The 20,281-nt window shown below is 34.4% G+C and overlaps 1 protein-coding gene across 1 annotated transcript; it reads right to left on the bottom strand.

Moving 5' to 3' along the window:
- Positions 1 to 228: 228 nt before the first annotated feature.
- LOC146945701 (uncharacterized) lies at positions 229 to 13,190 on the bottom strand. Its single transcript, XM_085748090.1, has 4 exons — positions 12,327 to 13,190; positions 11,919 to 12,249; positions 1,106 to 1,256; positions 229 to 964 (listed from the first exon to the last, which is right to left on the bottom strand). The coding sequence occupies exons 1-4, from the start codon at positions 13,173 to 13,175 to the stop codon at positions 229 to 231; spliced, it is 2,067 nt and encodes a 688-aa protein (XP_085604216.1). The 5' UTR covers positions 13,176 to 13,190.
- Positions 13,191 to 20,281: the final 7,091 nt, after the last annotated feature.

Below are 20,281 nucleotides of genomic sequence, written 5' to 3' on the forward strand. Positions count from 1 at the left end.
GTACATCAAAATATATGCACTTAGGCATCAAAATAAGCTACCATTACATCAAAATAAGGTACCATTACTAAGCTTAAACCATATCAGTCTTAAACCATATCAGTGACATGAGTACATCAAAATATATGCACTTAGTACCATTACTAAGCTTAAACCATATCAAAATATATGCACTTAGGCATCAAAATAAGCTACCATTACTAAACTTAAGCATAACATAACAAGTAGCTATGGCTGGCTTGAAGTTGAACCCTTGCCTCTAGCAGTTCCCTTCTTCTTTTTTGGCTGCCCTGCCTGTGTTGCTGAAACATGTTGCTTGCCCTTCCTTCTTCTGATATTTGAAGATGGTGCAGTTGCAGGTACAGGTGCAGCTGTAGGTTGTGGAGGGTGCACTGATCTTCTTTGGCTTGAAGATGGTGCAGTGGCAGGTTGTGGAGGCTGCACTGATCTTCTTTGGCTTGAAGATGGTGCAGTTGCAGGTGTTGGATTCTGCCCTATTGTGCCTTCAGATGCTGGTGGAGGTGCTGGCAGCTTGCAGGTGGACTTGTTATGTCCACTCTGTTTACATCTACTGCACTTTATACCCCACTTAGCCCTCTTCATCTGATTAGCATCAAGCATTTCGTTAGCATCCCTGGTTCTCTTCTTCCTTGGCCTGCCTGCTTGCCTTTTGATTGGTGGTGGCTGAAGATCAGCATATGGTGTTTTTTCCCATAAACACTGCCCATTAGCTGGATAGATCACACTGCTGTAGCATGCTGCATACCTTTCTTTCTTGAAACAGTCTGGAACAAAATCATTGATGTTCATGTCCTGGCTCTTCATGCAGGAAATGGCATGACAACATGGTAAACCTGTCAACAACCATTTCCTACAATCACATTCCCTCCTAAGTAGATTGACAGAGTACTTCTCAGTTAATGAAGCAATGCGTCTGACTTCATAATCATATTCACTTGAACGCCTAAATAATTTAACAAATTGACAAGCAATTTCAGGGTAGAAATTAACCAATAAGCAACAAGCAATTTTCAAGCAACAAGCAACAAGCATAATCATAATGGCAGAAACATATAAATGACAGTAGCTATATGAGATCACATACCTAACCAACCAGTTATTGGTGTATGCAGATTCTCTTGCAATCCTTTTTTTGATGTTAGGCAAGACTTCATCCTCATATCTAGCAATTTTCTGCCTATTTGCTTCCCATCTCTCCATCAGGTACACTCTAATTTCTTCAAACATAGTGACCACTGGTTTGAAGTATAAAATTATCACAAGAAAGGGGGGGTTTGAATTGTGATCTAATAAAAATTACCAAATAAAAATTCTCAAGTGTATACTTGGATTAGGTTAGTGCGTTAGTTAATAAAACAATAATATTGTGAGGTGTGTGATATTGTTTAAAGTAAAAGAGATAGAGAAAGAGAAAATCACACACGAGAAGTTATCCTGGTTCACCCAATGTGGGTTAGTCCAGTCCCCACAATACTTGTGAGATTATCCACTAGGTAGTTGAGTTATAACTTAACCTCAACTCCTTCTTTTCTTTTAGATCACTTCCTTGATCTATACAATTTCTTTCTTTTCACCCCTTTGGGCTTTTCACTAGTTTCACTCACTAGATTTTTACAAACAAAAATCACTAGACACTTTTAGTGATTTTCCTAAATATCTTTGCTTTTGATATACAAATGTTTTTGCCTTTGTAAAGAACTCAAAAAGAAAGAGTTGCTGCTGGATTTTGCTATTGCTCACAATGAAAGAGTCTTTGAAGTGTTCTTGATGCTTTGAAAATCAAGTATGTTGTATTTGCTTAAATGACTCAATAAATTTCCTCTTTGTAAGCCCTTGTATTTATAGATGGAGAGAGTCCCTTGCTGCAGTAATAAAAACACGCTCCTGAGGGTAAAAGAGGAAGAGAAAAGTTTGCCAACTCACTTAAGTGAGAAACTCTTGTGAAAAAATGTTTTGCTGAAGTTCTGGTTCATTCTGAGAATGTTCTCACAAATTTGCTTGGACATCTTGCAATAAAGTATGACATCGTGAATAGTGACCTGCAGATTTTGTTTGTTTGTTTGGCAACAAAAATGCTTTGCTTATGAGCTGTAGAATCCTCACGCCTTGGAGGGAAAGAAATCAAGTACAAGTACTTTGATTTTATCCTTATGATGTGTTGTCCATTTCTTATAGGTTCATTGCTTTCTTTCTTGATGTGTTGTCTAATGCTCATAGGTTCTTCTTTGTTTCTTCATAGGAATTTTCCAGCATATTCATCTATTCATTTCCTTTCAATTCTTGAGGGTATATTATAATAAATATTTTCATGTTGTAGCATATCACTCTTATTTCTTTTGTACTTCATTTCCTTAAAGATTCTTAACAGAATAAATTTTTCCTTAAAGTCCAAGATCTTTGTATCCATTAATACCAATATCTTCCAATTTGTTTTTTACTATGGTTGACTTGGACGTGGCATGTATAAGGAGGAAAGATAGTCTTTGTCCTGAGAATGTTCTTGGAATAATTTTCTTGCTTTGAAACCTATCTTTAAGAAATCACTCAAGAACACATGTTAAATAACAAATAATCTCAGAATTTATCTAAATATAATTTAAATGTTTTGTTATCATTAAAATAATTAAAAAAGGGATTTTTGAATTTATCTTAACAATCTCCCCCTTTTTGATGATGACAAAAATTTGAATTATATTTTGGAATTGTTTTAAATTCTGAGTCTTTTAAGCTTCATGACTAATGCAATTTTCTGTCATAAGCTCCCCCTCAATTTAATATTCACTTTCAAACATGTTTTTAAGTACGAAATAATAGTCATAAGTATAATTTATTGCTCCCCCTTAATTTTCGAGAATGATATTAAAAAAAAGAAAACAAATTTTGTTTGAACCATGAAATCTTCATTCATTAAGGATGCACGTTACATGATGATCAAAAGAGTTGGAATGGTTCAACAAAAAAAACTTAATCCTAAACATAATTTTAAAAGTGAGGTCAGAGCCTTCACACATAGGATATGAACAGAAATTCAAAGACATAAGCATTAAAACATAACAAGAAACAGTAAAAAAAACATAACAAAACGCCTTTTTCAAAAAAGCCAAAATATAATCTCTCAATATTCTCCCCCTTTGGCGCATCAAAAAGGAGGGGGGTGGCCTAAGAAGAACACAGAACACACTCTAGCCACGATCTGCTGGAGCCCTGAAATCTGGAACAGTGGGAAGGTCTTCAGCAATGGTTGCAGGAGGAGGGACCAAATCGTTCCTTGGACAGTATTCCTCAGTCACCCATTTGCGGAATTTTGCCATATCAAACATGACATAAGAGACCATGGTTTGCAAAGTTTGAACATGAATCTGCAGAGTTTGAATATGGTCCAAAATCAGCGAGAGGGTTGGAGCAGACTGAGTGTTCTGGGAAGCATTTTGTGGAGCAGAGGATGGATCAAAAGCAGGGATACTAGGACCAGAAGCATTGAATTGTTGGAAAGAAGTTGGCTTAGGTGTAGTACCAGTAGAACAGAAAGAGTCAAAAAATCCAAAGTTTGAGTTGAAAGAGCATAGAGAGGTATCAAAGTTCATTTTTGGGCCAGAGGCAGTAGTGCTAGGAGTTGGTGTTTTTAGGAAATTGTTGAGGTAATCAGAGCCAAAAAGAGAGGAAGAATTTTGTGTGGGACTTGTTGAAAATAAGGGAGACATGGTTGAGGAATGTTGCGATTTTTTCGAGCCCATTCCTTTGAGAATTGTTGCAGCATTTTTGGTTGGGGAAAAGTCAGAGAAATCAGGAAAGAGAGACTCAAGGTGAAGATTTTGATTTAAATCAAAGGAGCGAGAGTCATTTTCAGCAGTAGTTGGAACATTCGGAGTTTGTTCCGGAAATGATTGAGTGAGCATTTCAGTGAAAGATTCTTCATTTCTTTTTCTCTTAGGATTTGGAATGTCAGTTGACACAGTTGGGGAATCAATTTTCTCAGAAGCTTCAGAGTTTTTCATGTGACGCACATTGAGACATGTGAATGTCTTTACGACGGACTCAGAGTATTCACCAGAGACAGGGACATGAAAATGATCAAATATTTTTGTGAGAATCATACCGTAAGGCACCGTGTTGTTTTTGAACTTGGAATTAGAAGCCATGATCATGTTTTGAATTATGATATGGCCAAGATGGATTTTTGTTCCAGTAATGAGATGATGCATAAGAAGCAGATCGTTGTCAGTGACTCGATCTTTGCTTCCGGAGCGAGGCAACAAATTGAACAGACAAAGGCTATGAAGAATTTTGAACTCTCTTTTTAGTGTAGAAGCTACTGGGATTTCGTTGATTTTTTCAGGAGTGTTGTTGAACATCTTACGAATGATGTCAGTTTTGCATGCAAACGTTTTTGAGTACCAGTTGGATCCAAAAACTTGAACGCCATCTTTTGGGATACCAAGAATGTCCGCAAGATCATCAGGAGTGAGTTTGATTTCAACTCCTTTGATTTTAGACTTAATAATGCTTTGGCCAGGTAGAGATTTTGCCATGAAATAGAAAGCACGAATCAATTTTGGGTAATGAACACACTGCATTTGGAGCAGATTCGTCCATCCTTGAGTTTCAACAGGTCTTAAGAGGTCGAAGCCTCCTTTGAGAAGATTTTTGAAATCAAAAAACTTTCCTACACAGATTGAACGAGACCCCCAATTGTCTTGAAAGATAGAGTCAAGAATTTTTGGAAAGACAGGAACTTGAATGTTTTTCTTCTTGTTGGAAAAAAGGTCTTTTAAGAGTTCCTTTCCTTTGACTTTTTTAAGAGAAACAGAATGAGTTTTTTGAGACACAGACATTGTTTTGCCTTTTCCTTTGGATTTCGATTTTCCTTCTTCTTCCGATGATTCACTTAAATCAACGAATGTTGGATCAGATGAATTTTTGGAGGACTTAGTGGATAACCTAGCAGATTTTCGGACCTTAGAGGTCTCAACCGATTGTGTTTTTCTTGGTTGATAGGTTTTCTTGAAGTGTTTGAACAGAGTTGGTGCGGAAGTGGTGGAGCTTTTTGGTGGTGATAGTGAAAATGGTTCAGGGTTCTCGGTTGATTTGATTGGAGATGGAGTTGAGATTTGGGAGTTCTGAGGTGAAGAGATAGCTGGAGAATTTGATCTAGGTTTTGGGTAGGAGGTGAGATCAGAGGGGAATTCAGGCGTGATTTTAGTTCTTGCCATGTTTGTGTTTCAGTTTTGTTAAGTTTAGAAGTGGAATAGTTGAGGATTGAGAGAGTGGTTTTATAGAGAAATAAGAAGGAGGAGGGTGTTATGCGGTTTAGAGGAGAAAAGAAATGAGAAGAGATAGTAGAGTGTAGGATAGAGAGAAGGTTAAGAAAAGTATTGATTTGATAAGTCATTGGAAAGGAGGAAACGAAGCTGTTCTTCAGAGAATTGAGACTAGGAATGATTATTTTCTTGAAGAGACAAAGGGTTAAGCAATAAACTGATGGACAAAATCAATAACTGATGGTACACGTGCGTACAAAGAGAGAAGTAAGTAGAGAGAAGATTTCGATTTTTTAGGAGAAGAATCTGGAAAGATTTTAAGTGACATAAAATCAGGAGATAAATTAACAAATTTTAAGAAAATAAAGGAAAGGATATATTTAAAGTAATAATAAATATTTGTGTAAAACGAGTTAAAAAAAATTTGTGTAAAACGAAATTAATTTGGATTTTTCATAATGTGCAATCTTTCTTTAATGAAAACAAAACGGTCTTCAACCATTGGTTTAGTAAAAATATCAGCTAACTGATTTTCAGTGTCAATGAAGGTTAATTCTACGTCTTTTTTATTTACGTGATCTCGCAAAAAATGATGCTTAATTTCAATATGTTTTGATCGTGAGTGTTGAATGGGATTTTTTGACAGATTAATTGCACTAGTATTATCACAAAGAATTTGAATATTTGTGTACCTTAGAGAGAAATCTTCGAGTTGATTTCTTATCCATAATACCTGAGAACAACAGCTTGCAGCTGAGACATATTCAGCTTCAGTTGTGGATAAAGCAATTGTATTTTGTTTTCTGCACGACCAACTGACAAGTGCTTCTCCTAAAAGTTGACATGCTCCAGATGTACTTTTTCTTTCAATTTTATCACCGGCATAGTCAGCATCACAGTATGCTTTAAGATCAAAGTGTGAACCCTTTTTGTACCAGAGACCAATGTCTGTAGTACCAACAAGGTATCTAAAAATTCTTTTGACTGCTGTGAGATGAGATTCTTTAGGAGCAGTTTGGAATCTAGCACATAATCCCACTGCGAAGACAATATCAGGTCTACTTGCTGTTAAATATAGAAGTGATCCAATCATTCCTCTATATTCCTTTTCAGATATAGGATTTCCTGTTTCATCTTTGTCTAGACTTGATGAAGGATGCATTGGTGTTGACATCATTTTTGCTTCATTCATTTTGTATTTCTTTAAAAGATCTTTGATATATTTTTCTTGACATATGAAGATGCCATCTTCATTTTGTTTGATTTGCAAACCTAAAAAGAATCTGAGTTCTCCCATCATGCTCATTTCAAATTCACTTTGCATGAGATTTGAAAATTCTTCACACATTTTTTCATTTGTTGCTCCAAAAATAATATCATCAACATACACTTGAACAATTAATAAATCATCTTTGTCTAATTTTCGAAAAAGTGTAGTGTCAATTTTTCCTCTAGAGAAACCATTTTTAATTAAAAAGGTGCTCAACCTTTCATACCAAGCTCTTGGAGCTTGCTTCAGTCCATAAAGTGCTTTGGTTAATTTAAAAACGTGATTTGGTTTTTCAGAGTTTTCAAAACCAGGAGGTTGACGAACATACACCTCCTCATTTAGATAACCATTTAAAAAAGCACTTTTGACATCCATTTGAAAAAGTTTAAAACATTTATGAGATGCATATGCAAGTAAGATTCTTATGGCCTCTAATCTAGCGACTGGGGCATAAGTTTCATCATAATCAATCCCTTCTTGTTGATTATATCCTTGTGCCACTAATCTGGCTTTGTTTCGAATAACTTTGCCTTCTTCATCTAGTTTGTTTCTAAAAACCCATCTCGTTCCAATGACTGATTGATCTTGAGGAGCTGGGACGAGTGTCCATACTTCATTTTTATCAAATTGTGATAATTCTTCTTCCATAGCTTCTATCCATGAGTTATCAATGATTGCTTCTTTTATGGATTTTGGTTCTATTTGTGAGATCATTGCCATGTCATTATTTTGAAAAGATCTTCTTGTTCTTACTCCATCTGTTGTTTGACCAATTATTTGATCTTGCGGATGATAATCAACTGTTCTCCAGGATCTTGGAGGACTTTGAGGAGTTTCTTCGTTTGAAGATGTTTGATTTGAATTTTCAGGATTTGAAATATTTTGAGCTTCATCTTCTTCTTCTTCTTCCAAGATTTTTCTTTGAGTTTCTATTTCTTCAAATTCATCAAATTTGATGTGCATGCTTTCTTCAAGAACTCTTGTTCTTAAATTGTAGATCCTGTAAGCTTTTGATGTAGACGAATATCCCAAAAATATTCCTTTATCTGATTTTGAGTCAAACTTTCCCAGACTATCTTTGTTGTTTAGAATGTAGCAATAACATCCAAAGATGTGAAAATATGAAATGTTTGGCTTTCTTCCTTTCCAGAGTTCATACGGGGTTTTGTTTAAAACTTTTCTTATTGAAACTCTGTTTAAAATATAGCAAGATGTATTTATGGCTTCTGCCCAAAAATATTTTTCAACATTTGATTCATTTAAAATAGTTCTTGCCATTTCTTGTAATGTCCTATTTTTTCTTTCTACAACACCATTTTGTTGAGGTGTTCTAGGACAAGAAAAGTTATGAGAAATTCCATTCTCATTGAAGAATTGTTCAAAAGAGGAGTTTTCAAATTCTCCCCCATGATCACTTCTTACAGAAATGATATTGGTTTCTTTCTCATTTTGGACTTGTTTGCAAAAAGTTTTGAAAGCTTCATAAGAATCGTATTTGTGTTTTAAAAATAAAACCCAAGTGAATCTGGAGAAATCATCAACGATTACAAAGCCATATCTTTTTCCACCAAGACTTTCTATTGAGATAGGTCCAAATAAATCTATGTGTAGCAGTTCAAGGGGTCTTTTTGTTGAAATAAACTCTTTTGGAGGAAAACTACTTTTGACTTGTTTTCCCTTGACACATGCTTCACATATTTTGTCCTTCTCAAAATTTATCTTAGGAAGTCCTCTTACTAGATCAAGTTTTGAAACTTTTGAAATGGTTTCCATACTTATGTGTCCAGCCCTTTTGTGCCAAATCCATTTGTCTTTTTCAAGAGATATAAAGCAGGATTCAACAGGGAGTTCATCTAAGTATAAAACATAAACATTTTTATTTCTTGATCCAGTAAATAAGATTTTTCCTGAAGATTCTTGTCTTACTTCGCATGTGTGAGGTTTGAATGTTACTTCAAAGCCACTATCACACAATTGACTGATGCTGATCAAGTTGTGTTTTAATCCTTCTACATATTGGACATTTTCAATTTTTGCAGAATTTATTTTACCAATAACACCTTTACCTTTAATACGAGATTGTTCATTGTTACCAAAAGTCACCAATCCTCCTTCTTTTTCAACGAAGGATAGGAAGCTCTGTTTGTCTCCAGTCATATGTCTGGAGCATCCACTGTCCAAGTACCAAGGCTTTTTCTTGACTGTCATGAGACATTCCTGCAGTAGAAGTTAGTAGTGTCTTGGGTACCCATATCTTTTTGGGTCCTTGATTGTTAGTGTTAGAATATCCTCTTTTATAGGATTTGACAAAGTTTGGTTTGTAAGTACCTCTTGTTTTTTTAAAGGCTTGTTCTTTCTTTTTCTTAAAACAAAAGGGTTCAAGATGTCCATACTTTTTACAATATGTACATTTATATCTTTCTGTCCCCTTTTTTGGAATAAAGAGATTTTCATACAGCTTGATTTTATGATCAGTCTTATTAAAACCTATGCAACTTTTATCAGAAGCATTTTTTTGTGCTCCTATGATATTTTGAAAAGTTTCAGTAGATTTAACAAAGTTTGTGATGTCATTTTTTAATTGATGAACATTTTCTTTTAAAATACTGTTTTCTTCTTTTGTTTTTTCTATTTTATCAAGAGCATTTTTTTGTTGAAAAGTTTTAAGAAGATTTTCCAATTCTTCTTTTTCCTTTTTAAGTTGATTATTCTCATTTCTTAGTTTTTCACATGTTTGTTCAAGAATTTGAGAACTATGAAAAAGATTATCAAACAGATATTCAGTTTTTTCGCAAGATGAGCAAGGTTCAGTATTTACCTCTTCATTATCTGTTTTTGCCATTAGACAAAGATTTGCTTGTTCATCTTCATTTGTTGGTTCATCTGGATCATCCCACGTGGTTAGGAATGATCTTTGATTTGACTGGTGGTTGTTTGATTTTCTCTTGTTTTGTGGACATTCATTTTTGTAATGTCCCAGTCTGTTGCACCCGTAGCAAGTGACTTGACTTTTGTCAATTTCTGTTTTCATGTTTTCTTTTCTAGCTGGGAAATTTCTTCTATTTTGATTGCTTCTTTGTATCATTCTTTGAAGTTTTCTGGTGAGAAGAATGATTTGATCTTGATGGTCTTCTTCATCAAACTCCTGTTGTTGATTTTCAAAATTTGTTTCTGTTTCTTGATTTTGTGATTCTTGATCTGTTTTGAGTGCAATCATTTTGCTTTTGTTTGAGGATTTGTCCTCTTGTAACAGAACTTCATGAGCTTTTAGAGATCCAATAAGATCTTCTAATCTGAGTTTAGTCAGATCTTTTGCTTCTGTTATAGCAGTTACAATGTGTCTCCAAGATTTTGGAAGACATCTTAGAATTTTTCTGACTCTGTCATAGACAGAAAAACTCTTTTCAAGGGATCGTAACTCATTTGTTATGATGGTAAACCTTCCAAACATTTCATCTATTGTTTCGGTTTCCTTCATTTCGAATAGTTCAAATTTGCGTACACCTATGTCAATTCTTGTTTCTTTCACATGACTGGTTCCTTCATGATGTATTTTTAGCGTCTCCCAAATTTCTTTGGCAGTATTGCATTCTTGTATTCTATCAAATTCTTCCCTGCTTAAAGCCATGGTTAGAAATAATTTAGCTTTAAAGTTTAATAGAACGCGTTTACCTTCCTCTTCTGACCAGTCTTCCTTTTTCTTGACGTTTAGATCTTCATCATATGGAATGTAATTTCCATCTTCTATTACGGGCCACATGTTATTGTCTTGTGATCGTAGAAATAACTCCATTTTGTCTTTCCAGTAATAATAATCGGCTCCCTCAAAGAGAGGTGGTCTGGTTGAGGATCCTCCTTCAGACATAAACTTGACTTTAGACATTTTTGTTTTTCCTGGATTTTTCCTCGTACACTGTTAAGTGCTCGAATCTTAGAGGCAGTGCTCTGATGCCAATTGAAGTATAAAATTATCACAAGAAAGGGGGGGTTTGAATTGTGATCTAATAAAAATTACCAAATAAAAATTCTCAAGTGTATACTTGGATTAGGTTAGTGCGTTAGTTAATAAAACAATAATATTGTGAGGTGTGTGATATTGTTTAAAGTAAAAGAGATAGAGAAAGAGAAAATCACACACGAGAAGTTATCCTGGTTCACCCAATGTGGGTTAGTCCAGTCCCCACAATACTTGTGAGATTATCCACTAGGTAGTTGAGTTATAACTTAACCTCAACTCCTTCTTTTCTTTTAGATCACTTCCTTGATCTATACAATTTCTTTCTTTTCACCCCTTTGGGCTTTTCACTAGTTTCACTCACTAGATTTTTACAAACAAAAATCACTAGACACTTTTAGTGATTTTCCTAAATATCTTTGCTTTTGATATACAAATGTTTTTGCCTTTGTAAAGAACTCAAAAAGAAAGAGTTGCTGCTGGATTTTGCTATTGCTCACAATGAAAGAGTCTTTGAAGTGTTCTTGATGCTTTGAAAATCAAGTATGTTGTATTTGCTTAAATGACTCAATAAATTTCCTCTTTGTAAGCCCTTGTATTTATAGATGGAGAGAGTCCCTTGCTGCAGTAATAAAAACACGCTCCTGAGGGTAAAAGAGGAAGAGAAAAGTTTGCCAACTCACTTAAGTGAGAAACTCTTGTGAAAAAATGTTTTGCTGAAGTTCTGGTTCATTCTGAGAATGTTCTCACAAATTTGCTTGGACATCTTGCAATAAAGTATGACATCGTGAATAGTGACCTGCAGATTTTGTTTGTTTGTTTGGCAACAAAAATGCTTTGCTTATGAGCTGTAGAATCCTCACGCCTTGGAGGGAAAGAAATCAAGTACAAGTACTTTGATTTTATCCTTATGATGTGTTGTCCATTTCTTATAGGTTCATTGCTTTCTTTCTTGATGTGTTGTCTAATGCTCATAGGTTCTTCTTTGTTTCTTCATAGGAATTTTCCAGCATATTCATCTATTCATTTCCTTTCAATTCTTGAGGGTATATTATAATAAATATTTTCATGTTGTAGCATATCACTCTTATTTCTTTTGTACTTCATTTCCTTAAAGATTCTTAACAGAATAAATTTTTCCTTAAAGTCCAAGATCTTTGTATCCATTAATACCAATATCTTCCAATTTGTTTTTTACTATGGTTGACTTGGACGTGGCATGTATAAGGAGGAAAGATAGTCTTTGTCCTGAGAATGTTCTTGGAATAATTTTCTTGCTTTGAAACCTATCTTTAAGAAATCACTCAAGAACACATGTTAAATAACAAATAATCTCAGAATTTATCTAAATATAATTTAAATGTTTTGTTATCATTAAAATAATTAAAAAAGGGATTTTTGAATTTATCTTAACATGGTTTTCCTCTAGCAATGATAATGGTGGAATTGAAGGCCTCTGACATGTTGTTCACCAGAGCATCACATAGTGGTCCACTTGTAAATCTTGACTTGCTCCAATGCCTAGCTGGAATTTTCTTCAGATACTCATATGCTCCTTCACTTATGGCTTTAATCTCATCCATAACATCATTAAATGCATTATCATATGTTGCCTTTGCTGCCTTCCACATTAGCTCTTTTAATTTCTTACCAGGATATTTCTTCCTGAAGTTGTTGTAAAGATGCCTCACACAAAATCTCTGATCCACTCCAGGAAGTAACTCATCCATAGCAGGCAGAAGACCCTACACCATATTAGGGATGGTTAAATTAATAAGACAATAAGGTTAAAACAGAAAATGAATAAATTAAAATTATTTACCTTTTGTTGGTCACTAATAAAAGTGTAAGTCAAGCACAATCCAGGTCCACCCAAGTCAGCAATGAGCTGCTCCAAAAACCATTTCCAAGATTCTTTTGTCTCCCCTTCAACCAATGCATAAGCTATTGGAAGCATTTGATCATTTGGGTCCCTTCCAATAGCAGACAGAAGTTGGCCACCATAGTACCCCTTTAAAAAACATCCATCTAGTCCTATTATTGGCCTACACTTGAAAAAACTTTCCTTGCAGGCTTTGAAACAAACATACATCCTTTGGAAATGGGGAGAGAAAACAGCATTAGGATTCTCAAGGTCTTCTTCACCTCCATGGTAAGGTTGAGTGGTAATAGAAACACTAGATTCTCTGTTAGACCTCAACAACTCATGTGCATAGTCATGAAGCCTAGTGTACTGCTCCCTAAAAGAACCATCCACTAGATCAAATGCTTTGCTTTTAGCTCTGTATGCCTTAGTGAAGTTCACCCCAATACCCCATTTTTCATTAGCTCTATCCACAATTTTAGCCAACTTCAGATCTGGATTCTCCTTCACCCTATTATGTAGCTTGTTACCCAGCCATTCTGAATTCATCAACCTTATTTTAAACTCCCTAGTGCAGGTGTGCTTCCCCCCCAATACCCTCCTCAATTGCCATGTTTCTTCATTTGGTATCTTTGCCAAATATAGCTCCCTTGCACAACCAGGTTTACATGTAACCCTCACTCTCCTTTTATCACTCTTCCTGAACTTCATGGCCCTACCAGAATGGACTGCATAAGTTCTCACAGCATCTTGAAACTGCTTCTTAGACACAAAATATGTCCCTGCCTCCCACTCATAGTCTCTCATTTTCTCAGGTTGCTTGAAGGTTAGAAACTTATGCTTCCTACCTATATTTTCTTCTTCATCTTCAGTTTCAGCACCACTATCCAACTCATCACTATTGTACTCCTCATCATCACTTAAACCTCTATCCCTCACTATTGACTGACCAGGAACTGCCTCACCATTTTCATTTCTGTTAACTTGATGAGCTAAGACCTCATCCTCAAACACAGGCTCATTGCTCTTTTGTTTTTGTTTCTTTGGTCTTCCCCTTTTCTTCTTAGCCTTACTACCACTAGATTCACCAACAGTTGCAGAGGATGGAGCAGCTTCTCCCTGAGTTGATTGACCAACAGTTGCAGAGGATGGACCAGTTTCTCCCTCAGTTGATTCACAAACAGTAACAGTTGATGGACCTGCTAAAACCTCATTTTCTTTCTCCCCTAAAACCTCACCTGATTTATCTGCTTCCTCAACTTCTGCCTCACCAAAGTTATCTTCATCCCCAACCTCTTCCTCTGAGTCTCCAAAGGACAGTTGCAGAGCACTATCTTCCTTTTCCACACCTACCCAGAAACCCTCATCATCATAATCTTCTAAGTTAAGATCAAGCCCATCCCTCAATTCTTCATCTAGACCAGCTGCAATTCCCTCCTCACCAGTTTTTTCAACCACAGATGGGCCAGCAACACTTATGTCATTATTTAATCCCTCACCAAACTCAGTGGACCTATCCTTATTTGTTTCATTCACACCAGTGGGACCCCCCATCAGTTATAATATTCACCTCAGTTACTCCACCATGTGCCCCATTGTTGGCCCCACCATCCATATCACCTTCAATTACCACATTACCCTCATTCAACTCATTTTCATTCATATTATCAGCATTTCCCTCATTTCCCACCATGTCAACAGCATTTCCTTCATCCACAACATTTCCTTCATTTTCTTCCACCACTACAGGGTACTCAATCATAAGAACACCCCCATTTTCCACATCATCTACAATTTCCTCCAAAACAACTCCAGCATTGGGTACAGGAAAGTCATTGGCTTCATCTAAAGGGTTCAGGTTTCCAAAATTTCGTGGGTCTACAGAGTGTATAACATAAAGATGAACCTGCTTATTCATTGATGCTATATGTTGCATCCTTCTACAACCTTGGTCATCCCTCAACCTAATCAAGTTTTCCTCTAGATAAGGGTCATAGTACCAAAGGCTCGAAATCATGGGTTCCCCTAGTCTCTTAATAGTTGCTAGCAAAGAAAAGTAATTCCAGTAATCTGGCTCAGCTTCTAACACAGTTTCTTTTCCAATATATTTGGTATGGTGAAATTGAATAAACACCCCCCCATGATGAACCACAAGCATAAACCTACCTTCTAACTGTTACAAAAGAGAAACAAACAACTCAACCTAGGAACAACAAGATTAAAACGACTTGCAGTTCATTTAATTTCGAAACCCTAAAACGGTAATCAGTTGATTAAAAAATTGTTATTTTTCGAAAACCCTAACCCTAAACCAGATCCCAAACCCAGAAACCAGCATGAAAAACCAGAAACCATAACCCTAAACCGGAAATATGAACAAACCCTAAACTCTAAAGCAAAACAAAAGAGAAGACATACCTCGACAATCGGACCCTCAAAATCGGGATCTTCTGCAGCCATTTTCGTCTTCAGCTATCGAAAACGCACTTCTTCTTCCTCTTTGATTCCTCTTTGATTCTTCAGCCAACCCTTGTTCTTCTTTTTCGCGCTCTCTCTCTAAAACTTTTCAACTTTCTAAAACCAGCATCTGTTTCTCTCTCTATGTCCAAAAACGTGTTATATACTTGCCACGCTGTAGCCACATAGGATCGTCCACGTGTGCAAAACTAACGGGAAAGAGTAGCATTTGACGGATGGGACCATTTTGACTGACGGAGCAAAAGCAAAGGGACCAAATCGTTCATTTTAGAACTTATGGGACCAAAATGAAAACAACAAATTAGTTAAGGGACCAAATATCGAATTAAGCCTTTATATTATTACAACTACTACTAGCATGGGTATTAGCATTGATATGTCCGTCTTTCCGCTTTTATTGATAAGAAAGGTTAATATGGTAACAAATAAATGAAGGATAAAATTGAAAGAAAAACTATCACACCAAAACACAATATTTTTATATAAGTTAAGATAATGAATATTTTTTATAGTGTCAAATATTGTTAATATTCTTATGGATTGTTTATATTTTAATGTTATTTAACTTATCTATTAATTAATCAATTAATAATACTATATAAACAATAAAATAAATAAAATAAACAGACGAAAAAATATAGCTCAAAACAGTGTATCCCGTATTTTTTTTTCCGGTAGTGGTCGGGGTTTGAACCCCGAACCTTACATATTTTTTATTTTTATGCATTGTCCAACCAACTGAGCTAAGCTCACGAGGAGAACAGTGTATCCCGTATATTTTTATAGATTTTGATACTGGAATAAAAATATGGCATTAATATAAAAAAAACAACTGGCATAAAATATTGCAAAAGAAAAACTTATACAGAATATCCCTAAAAAAACACTTATACAGAATACAAAATTAAAACATGACAAAAAATACATACAATATCAAATATTAGAAGTAGGTTTACTTTGAAACCAATTATTTGTTTATCATGCATATATCGAATTACTCCTAATGTTGTCTTTGTTAACACAATTTTACTCTTTTTTTTAAAAAAGAAAAATTACTTTTTTGATTTCGGGTATTTTGAAATCAAATATTTGGTATGCATTGAATTACATCTGAATGTGTATATGTTATAGTAACTTGTAGTTTGAATTTAAGTATTGTGTATGAATAGAAAAAGACACGAAGATAGAGGAGAAAAACTAAGGACAAAGAAATGTTACTTATAGCAACCTTTTTGGCAAGAAAAGTCTTCAACAACATTGTGGTCATGTAAAGTAGGACAAACTTCAACATGATAGTCTCTCCATAAGATAATTGCACTTGTGATAAACATTGAGCTCTTTTAACACAAGATCCATAACAGTGATAGAGTCATATGTGTTTGGTAACACAAAAAAGCTAGCTTATAGTTTGTTGGACTAGCTTATAAGCTTGTTTTGATAAAATGAGATGTGTTTGGTAAAAAGCTTTTTTTACTAGCTTATAACGTTTTTTAAGAAGCTAATTCAAGTAGCTTTTTAGCTTATAGCTTTTAGCTTTTTATACTTTCTTCCATTTTTAACCTTTATTTTTTTTAAAAAAAAAAAATTGACCACTAAACCCACGTTATCAAAGTAACTGCCACTTTTTTTCTTTCTTTTTTTCTTTTTCGGTTTGCTTGCTTAACAGCCATGCACTTTCTTTTTTCCATTTATACATATAGACCCTCTTTGCAATCTATTATTTTACACATACTATTTATAATTTCAAATAAAACAATATAATTTGCAAAAAATCAAAAAGATATATTATATGAAAGTTCTTCTAAAAAGATATATTATATCAAAGTTAAAAAGTTTAATTACACAAAAATCACAATTTAATTTAATACCACATTTACCATTTTAAAGATGAAATTAATTAAAATATTTTAAAATAAATATATTAAGTAAAATTGTTTATAAACAAAATAAATAAATAAAATAGATGTACTTTTATGTCTTTTTATATTTATCAGCTACTTCAACAACCAATTTTACCAAACACATTAATTCATACACTAGGTATTATTCAATTTGAATTCTGCTCTTTACCCAAACGATTTTTCTCATTCCGAAAGTAAATGACCAAAATACCTCTGCGTGAGTTAACTCACGCTAGTGTTAAATTTGCGTGAGTTAACTTACGCTTCGTGACTTAAGTCACGCTGAAAAAATCACATTGAATCCCAACGTGAGTTAACTCACGTTGGTTTCTTTCATATATTACTATATGTTGCTATCATTCTTATAATAATCACTGAAGCTATTTCTTTATGTATTTACTGTTTATTTATACTAAATTATCAAATTACGTAATACCTAGGCAGATTATGGATCACAGGGAAAGCTGTACTATGCATGCTATCCAGCGATATATTCCTATTTTATTTGTATTTTCACATCTGTTTACTATTCGGTTTATTGGTTTCTATCTCAGGTACATGATACTAGCAACAACAACAGTATCGTGTTTTTCTGTTGGCCACTAGCCATGAAAACCAACGTGAGTTAACTCACGTTGGGATTTCAATGTGATTTTTGCAGAATTATATAACTAGCGTGAGTTAACTCACGTAGCGTGACTTAACTCATGCAGCGCAAGTTAACTCACACAGGAGCAATATGGACATTTACTTTGGGAATGAGCAAAACTGTTTGGGTAAAGAGCAGAATTCATTCAATTTTAATAATAGAATTTCATGTTGGGGATGATTGTTTAAAAAAAAAAATCATCTTTCAGATATGAATCTAGAAGCATTTTCTCCTGAAGCTTATCATTAGAGTTAAGCATCTCCCAAACCAAGGAGGGAAATATTCTAAAATCTCGCAATCCTGGTGCAAATCCCTCCTTCCTTTTTAGGACCAGTCATCTCATACTATCCAAATAGATAAATTTATCGTTAGAACACTTCCAAATAAACCTGCAAGCGACCTTGTCTAGACAACTATAACATTGGATCGGCGTCACATATGATAGCAGGGAGTTAAGAACCACATTTCAAAAACCACGTGCCTCGACTTCTTGAGAAGCCTCCCTTTCCGAGAATAATATATGTTTGCTCTTTAAAATTTTAGTTATTTTTTTATTCAAGCGTAATGCTATTTATAGCGAGAGATTTCTACCCGAAAGCTTCACGATAGTATTTCTGCTCAACTAGATCGCCGACCCGTGCATCGCACGGGTCATATCAAAATTAATTAAGTGCAATATGATATACCATAGTAAAAGATTGTTCTAAACTAAGTCACATGACGGACATTGATCCTACTTGGGTTGAATGGTTGTTTTGACTTGGTATCTTAGAGTATACTCCTTCTCAAAGGTCTCATGTTTGATACTCTTCGATGACAATTTGGGTGAGCTAGTTTATTTTCTTCATAAACATTGATCCATATGAATATTAATACGATGAGTCATTCTTTTGCGAAATCATACATAAGCATAAGGTTTTATACATTACGTAAGAATTCTCTAAAGACAACATTTGACGATATATTGTAAGTTGTGTTTCAGCATCTATGGAGCCTTTTTTTTTTTAAGGATTCAAGAACAAACACTTAAACTGAAATTACCTACAACTGCAGTATATGGCAAAAAGTCCATTTCTTTTATCCATTTATACACTTAATTGTATCTATATAACATGCGCTGATAAAATAATACAATGAAAACGACGATCCAAACAAAACCACCATTTACGTTTCTTTTTCGCTTAGTTTTTTGCCAAAATAAATTTCATAAAGAAACAAAAGAATGAAAAAATCTTTGTTGATTTGATATTGCAGAGAGAGATCTAATCAAAACTAATCTACAAAAAACGAAAAAGAAAAAGTAGTGACATAATGGACTTTGTTGTAGAAGGAGTAGTGACATTTGTAATCACTTATTAGTTGTTTTCTTCATCATGCTGAGGATTCGTTGTAGAGAGTTCCCAAAGACTTTGTTGGAGAAAATGTAAGCAATGGAAAGAAACAGAACCACGTGTTTGCAATGATAGGAGTGCCTTCCCTGTCATAGCAAAAAAATCCAAGTCCATTTTCTCCAAATCATGAATTATTTATCCAAAATCGGTACTTCTTAACTGTAGCAATAAAAAGGTTGTTAGTGCCATGATATATATAGTAAAAGTCTTGTTTATTATATCATTGTTAGAAATACAGACACAAACATAAAGTTAATTTGATTCACTAATGACAATGGTTTATAAAGTGCAAGTAGTACTTAACATCTATTACGTTAGTTTTTCCTTTTCTAAAAAAACATCTATATCATTAGTTTTTCCTGAATGATAAAATGCCTTAGAGAGTTCAACATAGTAGAAAGGTAAGAGAAGAATTACCAAATTAAATTGAATTGAATTGAGAAAGAACAAATAGGATAGAAAATTAAGAAAGAACAAATCGAATACCTGGTGGGTGGAAATGGAGGTGATGATGGTTTAGAAATTGGAGTTGTTGGGTTTAAGGGTGAGGTGAAAGAGTTTAGGTGTGGTGAAGAGTATATGCAACGCTGCCTACTTAGCACGGTTGAGCAATTCTTGGAAATAGATGGAATTAATTGTTTTCCATTTACTATGCAACTCATTAGGCTAGAAAATAGGGCAGATTGCAACTGAATTTGACTTAGGCTAGTAAGTAGGGTAGATTTCCAAAGCTTCACATATTAAGCACAGAAAGTTTAAAAAAGGGCTAATGCATCACGTTTTACCACACAGATTGGTTATTGTATTTGAATTAATAACTTATGCTTCCAAACAAAAAAAAATTGAAATTGAAATTGGCATGTATTTGGCGTTAACTATCAGAAATAAATTGAAATTGAAAATAATATTGGAAAAATAATATAGAGCCTAAAAAAGTGGAAAGTCATCAACAACGTAACTCATTTACCGCACATGAAGAAATTGAAGTTGAAAATAATATTGGAAAAATAATATAGAGCCTAAAAAAGTGGAAAGCCGCATAGCTCTCATTTACTGCACATGTATTGGAAGTGTTGCAACAAACTTTCAAAACAATTTGAATTTCAAATTTCACAATTAGAAGGAGGAAAAAATTAGGGTTGCTTAGGAAGCATTAATTGCATGGAATTAGAGGGAAAAATTAGGTTTAGTGATAAGCAAGACCTAATAAGCTTTAAGAGTAAGTGATATTTTCTCCTAATTTATAGCACCACCTTCCTTGTTTTGTGGCAAGGCACAATTGTGATTGATCAATTGCTATTATTGATATCATCAGGACAATTTCTCCCTAGATAAATAACAGTGCTCTTTATTCAATTGTATAGTGAACGTTACCATTTTTAAGAAATTGAATCTGAAATGTTGTCACTTGAGCAAAATTGAAGTTAATGGATTGTATTAGTAAATTGCAAAGGTGTAAAGTATTAAATGTAAAACTTGTTCCATTTGTATATA

The sequence above is a fragment of the Medicago sativa genome, chromosome 2, assembly GCF_051527215.1.
Source record: "Medicago sativa cultivar Bolivia chromosome 2, Bolivia_mono, whole genome shotgun sequence".
In the NCBI taxonomy this organism is placed as follows: Eukaryota; Viridiplantae; Streptophyta; class Magnoliopsida; order Fabales; family Fabaceae; genus Medicago; species Medicago sativa.

What these genes read in the sequence shown, in the direction of transcription:
- LOC146945701 (XM_085748090.1), bottom strand. Translation starts at nt 13,175, where the DNA reads ATGAGAGACTATGAGTGGGAGGCAGGGACATATTTTGTGTCTAAGAAG. An exon ending in TTATTAGTGACCAACAAAAG is followed by an intron (nt 12,250 to 12,326) that starts GTAAATAATTTT and finishes AATATGGTGTAG; the next exon opens with GGTCTTCTGCCTGCTATGGA. An exon ending in ACCAATAACTGGTTGGTTAG is followed by an intron (nt 965 to 1,105) that starts GTATGTGATCTC and finishes TAAATTATTTAG; the next exon opens with GCGTTCAAGTGAATATGATT.